This window comes from Mesitornis unicolor, unplaced genomic scaffold (genome assembly GCF_000695765.1).
Source record: "Mesitornis unicolor isolate BGI_N332 unplaced genomic scaffold, ASM69576v1 scaffold18474, whole genome shotgun sequence".
Taxonomy (NCBI): Eukaryota; Metazoa; Chordata; class Aves; order Mesitornithiformes; family Mesitornithidae; genus Mesitornis; species Mesitornis unicolor.
In genome coordinates this window covers 1-11,990 of record NW_010179709.1, presented here as the reverse complement: position 1 = coordinate 11,990, position 11,990 = coordinate 1, and the positions used below count along the sequence as shown (strand labels likewise).

At 37.0% G+C, this 11,990-nt stretch overlaps 1 protein-coding gene across 1 annotated transcript in view; it reads left to right on the top strand.

Moving 5' to 3' along the window:
• Positions 1 to 9,766, top strand: part of PRRC1 (proline-rich coiled-coil 1) — a gene marked incomplete at its 5' end in the record, with an annotated part of 9,952 nt that extends 186 nt beyond the window's left edge. The window contains 5 exons of the mRNA XM_010182881.1: positions 43 to 179; positions 1,443 to 1,600; positions 5,482 to 5,584; positions 8,154 to 8,317; positions 9,659 to 9,766. Coding sequence (XP_010181183.1) covers positions 43 to 179; positions 1,443 to 1,600; positions 5,482 to 5,584; positions 8,154 to 8,317; positions 9,659 to 9,766 — 670 coding nt within the window. The remainder of the gene's footprint in view (positions 1 to 42; positions 180 to 1,442; positions 1,601 to 5,481; positions 5,585 to 8,153; positions 8,318 to 9,658) is intronic.
• Between the last annotated feature and the right edge of the window lie 2,224 nt (positions 9,767 to 11,990).

The window sequence follows — 11,990 nt, the reverse complement described above, 5'->3', positions numbered from 1 at the left end:
CTCTTCATCTCTGTATGCTTCCGCGTTCTCTACATCTCTCAGTGGCTCCACTACTGTCTCTGATCTTCCTTTACCTTCCAGTCCCCCCACTTCAGGATTTTGTGTGTCTTCAAACTTCAATGCTGATCGATCAGCACAGAGTCCACTGCTGCCATCATTTTATACATATCCTGTCGCAGGTAACTTTTTGATTACATGCTTTTGTGTTTGTGAGACAAGATGAGGGATCTCTTGTGTGACTTTTTCTACCACTCTGCTAGAGACCTGCAAGTTCAGCTTCTTTATTATTCTGGGTACACTTAATTAATGTAGCTACATTCAGAAGAAGGGAGGAGGTAGCCTTTAAAATACAGTCATGGTATAGGACAGAGCGTTCCCATTAGTAGAATTCCGCTCACATTCAGACTTGCAGAAAAATCTTTGAGAGCTTTGTTAAGTTGCACCAGAAAACCCAAACTGAACCTACATGTCTTTTGTTTGGATCAGAGAGTCAACTTCAGCTGTTATACTCCCACAGAATGATATGATACCTCAGGCTGTTATCGCATAATTTTGATTTCTTTATTCTGAAAAGCTAGCTATAACAAGCTGTCCACATGACACCAGCTTCTATTTTCTTGTTTCCAGCCATGAAGTTGCTTTAGGACAGATAAAAATATGTACCTTCCATGCAAGGAATTGCTGTCTTGCTGCACTGGTATAGTTTTCTGCCAGTGGAATGGAAACTTGACTCTTCAACTGCAGTTGGGCTAGGTTTTTACTAGTATTGGTGATATCCTTTTTTTTTAAGTAGTCTGTATTAATAAAGTGTCTAAAAAGACCTATCAGTTGTGCAGTGTGAAATAAAAATAACTCTTGATTAAGGCTAGAGTTGGAAAATCTGTTAAAATAGCCTTGACTAGTAGGGCAAAGGCTCATGCTTAAATTTTCTTCTGTTTGAGTTTATTTTGTTTTCCTTTAAAATATGTAAAGCTATTAATTTACTTGCTTCTTTTTCTATAGATACTGAATTCCAGTGCTCAGGGCTAGAAAATTTCCTACTTCTCTTTCTTTTCTTAAGTATGAGAACATTCCTATCTCTTTGTTCAGAGAGCAACACCTGTTCTTCTTTTTCCTCTATGAGAGCTAATTGTGAAAACTTTAATACAATAAAAAGTACCACTGTTAAACTAATGTGCTAAAAAAAAAGTTTAATTTTATACATAATGTACAGGCAGTTGTAGTTCTTTTAGCAGATATTGTTGTACTCACAGCAGTTATATCTGCTAACCTTTAACAAGCAGGATTGTTCTGGGGCTTTCAAGAAATGAACCGAATCAACCTAGTATTATTCTATTATACCTGTTCATTTTCCTGTTAAACAGTTGCATATTGCTACAGTATAAAGAATTAAATGCAGTAAAAGAAGTGAACCTTTGTGGTTTTTTATTCCCTTTTACTAGGCATTTTGGCAGATTCTATTAATCAGAAAGCACCTTCCTCATCACCTTTGACTCCTGGAACTAGTTCTGCAATCACTTTTCCTCAGGAGCATGAAGACTCTAGAGTATCTGCTACCCAAGGTGGAGCAACTGCTGGAGGACTGTGGTGCCTTATAAAGGTATGGAGTTTTGTCTGTTACTCTTCATGAGGAATTACTGTTTTTGCTGCCTGTAATAAGACAGATCTTATTTTTTGAATTCATGTTGCTATAAATCCTGTCTTTTCTCTGACCTCATGTGTTAGGTGACTGTTTTTAATAGTGGTGTTTGTTGAAACAATGCTTTTACTCCTGTGTGCAAGAGGGAGGACTGCACAAATGCAGGTGTTCTAGGTTAGTTTTAGTGTTTGTAATAGGAAGATAGGCATACCTAACAGGTTCTGTCACATATTCTTACATCCAGTAAAACTTTAGAACCTCTTTAAGACCTGAAAGCTAACTTTCACTTCACAGCAATTGGATGCAGAAAAAGATAAGTCTGTTTTATCTCACTATAATTATTTGCTTACCCCATTTTTTTATAATTCCCTAATTAGCTGAGTTTCTTGCAAGTCCTGCCTCTTCTATAACAAGCAAGTCTCTTCAAGGAGAGAGAGATACATATTTCTTCAACCAAAGTACAATATACCTAAGACATGTCTAAGATATTTTGTAGGATTTTTCTGTTCTGCTAGAAGGCATGAAGTATATAGTGCAGCACAGATAATCCTTGCGGTGTGATCTGATCACACAAAGGAAATAAACAGCAGCATCAACTAGTAGAATTTCATTAGCCTGTAACCTTTTTGGAGCTGTGACAAATGCTACATATAAGTAGCACCATGAAGATTGTGGCAAAAAGATCTAAGGCCTGTGACGAACGCTAGATTGTGTTCAACAGTAATACAGTTTTCTGTACTGTCTCACATTAAACATGAAGGAAGAGTCAAGATTAGTGTCCCAGTGGGATTGCAGGATTTTGTAGGGACTTTAAAGCCCTTTTGAACACAAAAAGCTGGGAGAAAAAGTTGTGTGTGACATGACAGGCTGAACCCTGCCTTACTTCAGGAATACACATCTTGACAGTGATACAGTCTTAAAAAGCAAGATTAATCTCCATCAGTATGGTGAGATGTCCTGCGGCCCTTTTCAAGGAGAGATATCTTATGATCATAAAAACACATCTTCTTTCTTCCTTTAATAATGTCCTTCTCTCGGTCATCTTATTTCTCTTAATATTTGCAAGAGATGGTAATGTTCTAGAAGAGTATTTTTCTTGTAACATAATTCTGTAGACCTTTGGGAAGTATCAGAGCTTACTGTTGCAAATCAGTTGAGAAGCCAATCTCATCTACATTACTGTTGCCTTTATACCAGTAGGATCCAAAAGATGTCCTGTTTCTATTTATGGAGAAGGTCTGTATCATTGACTTGAATAATAAAATCTAGATTTTGATTGAAGTATTAAGCATTTCATGTGCTGTGTGTTCACTAACTTCTTTTTGAGAATTTCCTAGGTGAAAGAATGAGATACCATTAATTATACTGCAGCCATAAAGTTCTTGATGTGTGTAAGCACATATCAGACTCTGTTTTTGAAGATCAGCCAGAATCTGGAAGTCTTAACTGGTAGTTATTATAACAATGCATCCTGATTCCCTGTGGAAAGTTGCAGCTGCTATCTTTGTATCTGTTCTTGAAATAGTTTGAACTATCTTTTCCCCCCCTGGTGTTCTTAAGAAATCATACACATTTCTTCCTGATTTCCTTCAAGCTAGATAATATCCAAGATTGTGATAATCTGAAATTGACATATTAATGGTCTGTAATCAAATGAGACTGATTTAGTTCCTTTAATCTGTCAAAGGTGGCTGATATCTCTCAGCCTGTCTTCATAGGAGAGGTGCTCCAGCCCTTTGATTATCTTTGGCCCTCCTCTGCACATGCTCCAGCACCTCAATGTCCTTTTTGTGTTGGGCACTCCAAAGCTGGACACAGTACTCCAGGTGAGGTATCACCACCAGAATTGCCTCCGTTGCTCTGCTGGCCACACTTCTTATGATGCAGCCCAGGATGTGGCTGGCCTTCTGGGCTGTAGATGCACATCGGTGGCTCGTGTCCAGCTTCTCATCCACCAGTACCCCCAAGTCCTTTTCCTCAGGGCTGCTTTACAGCATATCGTCTCCTAGCTTGTATCATTAATGAAGATTGCCCCTACCCAGGTGCAGGACCTTGCACTTGGCCTTGTTCAATCTCATGAGGTTCAGCTGGGCCCTCTTCTCCAGCTTGTCCAGGTCCCTCTGGATGGCATCCCTTCCCTCTGGCACATTAATCTCACCACCCAGCTTGGTATCATCAGGGAAATTACTGAGGGTGCACTTAATCCTGCTGTCAATATCATTAAGTACTTCTTTACTTTGCATTACTGGAAACATGTTGGAACTGGAAATTCCAACTTCAGATGCTCCTGAGGATCTCATAACGCTCACTTAGGTTTTGTTGTTTCAACACAAACTTCAAATTTTGAGAGAGCTGAAAGAGGAATATAAACTTCCCTGTTCTTGATGGCATCCTGTGGGTGCAGGAGTAGTCACAAGGGTATATGTGAATGCTACCAATCAAAAGTGTCTTGTATTATATTAATGAAAAACAAGTGCCTACTATGGGCTCCGGCTTGAAAGAGCTTAATTGCGTTAGAGTAATTGTTTTCTTTACTGAATTCTACAGTCAGGCTTAGTGTTTTGTGCAGTGGTGAGAAAAGTACCTCCAGCCAGTAGTGAGGCATGGGATAAGATAATAATTGTTAGTAGCTATACAATATGGCAGTAGTTGAATTGCGGGCTTGTTTTTTTTTCTTTAAGCTTGCTACAAAGAAATAAAAAGCATTCAAAGGTTGTATGGGGCCCTTTGAACAACCTGATCTAGTGGGAGGTGTCCCTGCCCATGGCAAGGAGGTTGGAAGTGGGTTATCTTTAAGGTTCCTTCTAACTCAAACCATTCTGATTTATGAGAGAGAAGCTTTGCTTAGCTAAAGTTATTCTGAGATAATTAAAACTACTCTGATTCTGCAGTTCTCTGAAATACTGTGTAGGTGCATTAAGCAAGCACTTCCTGGAAAAATGTATGTGTACAGTGCTGTCCTGTGTAATGCTTGTCATTTAGTGAAACAAATACAAGCCTACACAATTTTAGTATTATACTGAAAACAGCTTGTTTAGTAAAGAAATTTTGTAAAACATTTCTGTAAAATAGTTTCCAGTGCTTTCTCTCAATTATTCAGCATTGGTATCTTTCTTCTTTCACCCTGTCATCTTAGTTGAATTTAAAATAAGCTTTTGATGAGATACAGACATCTGTTATGGCTATTTGCATGACAAAGAACAGCAGTTGTGTTTAATGAAATTTAGGTCTGTCAGCAGCTCCAGCTGTGATTTGGCTGAAAAATGTAGAACATTTTTCCAGTAATGTTTAGAATCTATTTCTAAATTGAAGACTTCCAGCAAAATTGCTCTAGGAATATTTGTTAGTAATGGGCCATTCAAAAATAGATCCTATTGTCTTTAAGGAGACTGGAAAAGAAAGACTCTTCAGCTTGAGTTATCACAGCCTAAATCTAGCTACCTAGCCTGACAATACCAATAATTAGCATTGGGAATCTGCAACTTTGCTAAATGCTTAAGACTTCTGCTCCCAAAGTAGAATTAGGTCAAGTCTGTTGCCCATCATGATTGACGGGCCTTCTTCTGCATTAATGCAGAAGAGGATGTTGAAGATGATATTTGACCTTCATGTTGTAACTGAAAAGTCATGCACTGATAGTCATATTCTATAGCATCTGTGCCAAGGAGTGAGCTACAATAGGTGTTAGAAAGTATAGGTAAAAGAAAAAGATGTAAGAATAACATGAAGCAGCTTAATATTTGGCTTTTATTTGTTTAGTCTTTTAACTGTAACAGTTTCTTTGGGGGGGGGGAAGGGGAGGAACCAACAGATAATATAGAAATCTATTTGCTTAAATTTAGGGTGTGACTGAGAGTCCCATGGTGAAATCTGTTCTTGATAAAACCAAACATTCAGTGGAGGCTGTGATCACAACGCTGGATCCTGGCATGGTTCCATATATCAGTAAGTATTTGTTACAAACTATTAAGTAGTATGGTAAATGTTAGAGAGGTTATTATAATAGTGCACTACTTTTACACTTAAAGTTTTTGTATGTAGTTTGGTAATTCAGTCACAGTATTTACTGATTTCTCAAGTGTACTGTCCAGTGAAACTCACTGTGGAGGCTGACTTTTTGTGTGTCTAGGTTCATTTGACTTTTGTGTTCTGCTATAGTTCACACAGTGGCATAATAATACCCTTTAGTTCAGATTGTGAAAGTTGATGAAGTTATTGAAAAAAAAAAAAAAAGGAACAGACCTTGTCGTGAATCCCTGAGTTGTGTACTGTTTTATCCCACTGTGATAAAACACATCCCTCTCCCTCTATTTAAGCCTTATGGAGTTGCGTTTAAAGTACACTGCATATGTTCTGTTGCATCACATGTTTAAATATTATTGTGTAAGCTATTACACTAGAGTTAAAACAAGCCAGAAGGGAGGCATACTGAGAAAGGCATAGGACAGAAGTATTCACATAGCTTTTGGGGCTTTCTTTCGGCTTTCAGCTGTTCCACTTATCTAGTCTAATAGTATTTATAATATCTGTAAGAAATTTGGCAAACTTGAAGGAGTTCCCACTTAGTAGGAACATTAAAATTTTAAAATGGTCCAACAAAGTCTGAAGTATTGCTGAACATTGAGCCTGAAAGGAGAAAGCATAGAATTGCAATTACATCTTGAGAATTACTAGGAAGTTTCCTGTAACTGAAGTCTGCTGAGTAATATGAACCAAAGAATAAATTGTTCTTTTATTTCAAATTTAAGCCTCAGGCTTATCCTCAAAGGAGGGATTTTTCTTATGTCAGGATAAATAGTGCAGACTTTGTCAGCATGGGTAAATAGGTGGAGTGATAAATAGTGCAGACTCTGTCAGCATATGTAAATAGGTGGAGTCTTAGTGTTTAGAAGAAATGCACTGGGCTATCTTATTTTTTTCTTTTAAGAGGTAGCTTAGCATGCTTCTGTACAGACAGTGAGCCTGGGAAGTGACAGGTTAAAAGGCTGTTTCTTCGGTAGTTTGCTACTGCTGTAAAATATGCTGTGCTGAATCACAGAATCACTAAGTAGTGTAGGTTGGAAAGAACCTCTGGAGGTCATATTGTCCAACCCCTCTACTTCAGCAGGGTCACTTAGAGCCATTTATCCAGGACTGTGCCATGGCAGCTTTTGAATATTTCCAAGGATGGAGACTCTATCACCTCTCTGGGCAGCCTGTGCCAGTGCTCAGTCACCCTCACAGTAAAATAAAAAATGTTGGGGTGTTCATATGGAACTTCCTATGTTTCAGTTTGTTCCCACAGCCTCTGGTCCTGTCACTGGGCACCACTGGAAAGAACCTGGCTCCATCCTCTTTGCAGACTCCCTTCAGATATTTGTACACATCAGTAAGATCTCTCTGAGCCTTTTCATCTCCAGACTGAACATTTCCAACTCTGTCCGTCTTCATAGAAGAGATGCCACAGTCCAGTGGTTCATCTAGTTCAATATTCTGTATTCAGATGAAGCAACAGGAGATGCTGTATGGTAAATTACAGTAGAACTGGTGACTTCTGTAGCCCTTTCTCCTTGGACTCCTCCTTCATCGACAGCCATTGAACTAAGGATAACAAGATGCATGTCCACACGTATTACTTTTAGTGCCTGCTTGTGGACATGCTGTCCATTAATTTGTCCATGACACTTGCTGATGCAACTTACTTATGCATCTTTCTCTGATGTCATGTTCCTTGTTTGAAAAAAATGTTTAAGCTGTTCTTAAGAAAGCTTGTCACAGAAAGGACAAGTTTTATTATATGTTTTTGCATAAATCTGCATAAATAAATTGACAGTAAAAATGATCCAGCTGTGATAGACAGACGGAAGGTATAATTGAGCTCATCAGTCACTTGTAGTAGTATTAGATGTGTTTTAATTCATGAATTGTTTTATTTTATTTTTAAAAAGTCTTAGTGAAAACTCTCCCTGGAAATACTGCCATATGGAAACCATTCAGAAATACTTACAGCTTTTTGGTTCCATAGATATTTAATATCTGAAAACAGGATAAAGCTGTAGAGAGGCAAATGGGCACGCTGAAATCCACAGTCCAAGAACAACTAGAAGTTACCATGAGCCTTTCTTTTATAGCTTATGTATATGAACTGCATTTGTGTTCTTGGTCGCTATCATAAGGAAGAGTCTGTGTCACACCAACCTTCCTTACCGCTTTCTAGAACAACAAAGCATCCTTAGAAATGTATGTCTGAGTTATTCTCCTAAATCTGTGAATTGTCATCTTAAATGAGTGGTATGATTTTTTAGGTGCAGACCAACCATCAGTTCCTGTAGTCTGTCTTTCATGTGTGAATCATGCAGGAAGTAGAAGTTAGATGAACAGCTAACTTAAGTTACTTGTGTTTCACGAAAGAACTTTTGTACCGTGCACGAGAAAGACAAGACCAACTGACGCATGCTCTTAAGATGTAGAATGTATTTGAACTAGCTTATAATGGGAAAGAGGAAAAATACATGTGTATATATGTATTTTACAGAAACTGGAGGAGAACTGGACATAGTGGTTACATCTAATAAAGAGGTAAAAGTTGCAGCAGTTCGAGATGCCTTTCAAGAAGTCTTTGGAATGGCAATTGTTACTGGAGAGGCTGCACAGTCTAACATCGCACCCCAACCCGTGGGCTATGCTGCAGGTTTAAGAGTAAGTTGATATATAACAGTACTGAAGTACCTCCAAGCCAAAGAGAGAATGTGGAATATCCACCCAGAAGACTGATTTTTCATAAAGGGAAGGTCAATTTGTGAGATAGATAAACATTTACTTTTTTTTAAAATTATTATTTATTGTTATTGTCATCTGGATCAATACATCAGTTTATAGCTGCTTGTTGAAATGGTTTTTGTGATTTTTTGCAAATATATTCACAGCAAATGAAAAATATTTTTCTCAGTTTTCTTATGTTGTCATTGATTGCTGTTACATGTAGTATACATTGCAGTATTACTGCAGTTTCAAAGTATATCAGGCTAGTCTATTACTAGCATAACATGTTGGGAATGTTAGATATTCAAAAAGACTCTTTGAGTTCTCTCTCACTAATTAGGTAGATCAGATAGTTGGATGAACACTTATCAGGGATCTTCCCAAACAGGTCTATGTTACGTTTAAAAAGTAAGAATTCACTGTGCTTCCTTGCATACAGCTGTGCTGGCCCAGAGGAAGAGTTAGCAAAGGGTTTTTCACCTGACTTAAAAAATGTAGATGTTTTTCATGTGTATATGTGCAACCACCTCTTTGGCCAGTAACTAAAAGCCCTGAGAACAACTATTTAAGATTCTGTTCCTTAAACGTAAGCAAATTATTTATTCATTAAAAGAAAGTTTTTTCTCCTAATAGCTGTGGCTACAGCTGACTAATGCCTATCCTTGTAGTGATATATTAGCTGATAAACTTTACTTTGAAGTAAAGGAGGTTAATGTGTGTGTTTCTTTACTTGTTTAGCTACTGCAATGTAGTAATAGTAGTATTTCTATTCAACTTCAGAGTGATAACAGGTTTGAAGCAGATTATTACTACATCTTAGTTGGATAGGTACCACAACAAAGTGATTCTCTCCCTTGATCTTACAAAGTTGATCCAAAGCTCTAAACGGATCTAAGCTTGAGAAATGTTAAGTTTCAAAAATGTCACTGTGAGTAACAGAAATCTATGCTGATACCTTAACTAATAGTGGAACTTGGTACAATTAAATGTTAGGAATGCATACGAATCTAGCTCTCTTTCATGGAAAAGTAACAAACTGAAAGTATTTAATTAGTTTTATCATAGTTTTTGTTACTGTTTGGAATTCCATTATGGCTTTTCTTGAGTGTTGTTTTTTGTTTTTCTGATGTTGAAATAAGAGTAATTTTTCAAAATCTCTCATATTTTCTGTTAAATTTGAAAAGTATGTTCTTGAGTTCTTTTTGCATTAATCTGTAAGTGTTGCACTATGTTGTGATTCGAAGAGAATGTTGTCTAACCTCTTATGTTACCATTTAGGGAGCCCAAGAAAGGATAGATAGCTTGCGTCGAACAGGAGTAATACATGAGAAACAGCCTGCTGTATCAATAGAAAGCTTCATTGAGGAATTGCTTCCTGACAAGTGAGAACTTTAAATATAATTCTTGGAATGGGATGGGGAAAAAAGGGAATATTCTTTATCTTGACTCAGAGGTATTTATAAAGAGTCGCTGGCAGTATCACTGAGCAGAAGAAAAGAGAGTCTGTCTTCAGTATTGCTTTGGCAAACTTGATTTGGTGATGATATTTTCAGCTTTTTGTCGAGACATCATGAGACTTAGACAAAAACCTTGTCAGATTTTTCAAGTTTCACAATATAAAAACCCAGTGAAGTTATACTGAGCTGACAAAGTTAGAGGACTGTAAAAGTTGGAATTTAGCTAGCAGTTTACTCACTCTTGTGTGCACTTTCTCTTCTCTTTCTCTGAAATTGTATTAGGTTCAGTAAGTGTATTGGGAGATGTTCTGATATTTGCAGTAATACAATTTTATCAGATAATATATTGTCAATTTTCCTTTCACCGCGAATGTACTCACTGCTTATAATTTGCACTGCACAGATAGAACTATGGTGTTTTCAGATACATTATCACTTGATTTCATAACATGCTTTTTGACAGACAGTTCTTGAAGTAGCTTTATAGTTAATTTCCAAAACATTAAGGACAATGTCATCTTTTTCTTAATGCAAACTTAAATAGCTTTTTTCTAACATTTGCATTTTGGTCATGCGTTGGGCTTTGATTTATATTTTTGACACATACTCTGCTCTTGCTCCATTTTTTAAAGGTACATTTAGTATCCGTAGTGGAAGATGGATGATGAATTTTCTAAAGTGTATAGAATTAGGAAGTGTTTTAATGTTTGTTTCGTATTTATTTCCATCTAGTCTGATTTAGAGGTTTTATTGTATTTTCCACAAAGGAGTAACTATGACAATGAGATTTCTTTCAAAATAGTTGTTTTCATCCTTTAAATTCACTCATTTCCAAGTGTTGCTTAAAGTATTCAACATAAAAGAGCTCACCTGGGACTGCAGTGTTACTGAACAGAATGCTAGCTCTTCTGTTCTAACATTACATGCTCCAAGAATGTCGTGTTCTTTGATATTGGTTACAACAGAAACAAAGAATAACATAATGTGTGCTTTTTATTCGGTAGGCAAGGCTGAAACCTTCCTTGCACAGTATTACAAAAAACCACTTGAATTATTTTTGGCCCTTGTTTTTTTTTTTTTTTCTGCAATGAACTGATAGGTCATGACACTAGTAACTGACTAATTTTTCCAAAGTAAACATTGAGGTGTTACAGTTCTAATATGGGGGATGAAGTCTGTGTTTTGATGAAATTGTTTACCATATTTACATGTGTCCAAAAGAGAAGAATTTCAAAGTAACCACCCACCAATACTAAGCTCTGCATGTAACACTTAACAGCTAAACTTCTCAATTGTCCATTAGACAGCTTAAGGACATTACTTCCCTGTCCAGTTGCATGTCCTGAATACTATTTGCAGAAAAGGTTGCAGACTCTTTTATGTGTATTATACCCTTTGATGCCTTTATTTGTTGGGAGCAAGTTATCTTTACTCATGAAGCTTTCTCAGCAGTCTTTCATAGTTGCAAGTGAGGTAGTCCTTTATCACAGAGCGTTCCAGTGCTCTGTTCCTTGCTATGAAAATGATGCAAGTGAAGTACTTCTTCCTGTCTTGTTCCACTGAACTCTTAGCATGAAGCTTTTGTGGCCCAACCAGTTGTTTTTCAAAATTGAAGCCTTGTGAGTTTTTTATAACGTGCTTCCTTCCCATGCTTTAAAAGATGAAGTATTTGTATGTAGACACATATATAATATATATGAAACAACAATTACGGTAATATTTTCCTTCTTAAAACTTTCATGATTCTTGGCCTTGATTTGTTTGTGCTTTCCCTTGACTATGTTTCTCCTGTGGCAACGCAATTGTAAAACTGTGTTAGGAATTGAATACAGTGAGGCAGTGATGATGCATTGCCCTTAGTTTTATTTGGATCATGTCAGTGTTGTTAGTTTGTTGACAGGGAGAAATGATTTAACGTTTTTGCAAGCTAGATGGGGAACCATTTCAGGTATTGCTTCAGTGGCATTTACAGTGTCTGCTACAGCAGGCGACGTGTTTGCAGAAAAGTCCAGAACTGTTTCTTCGAATAAATAATTACAATTATTTTTATAGGATTAGACATACCAAAAAAATCTTCTGAATATAGAGCATGAATGATAGATGATTTTTTTGAACTGTTAGGGAAGTTTATCTTAACAAGAAGCATTCTTTCA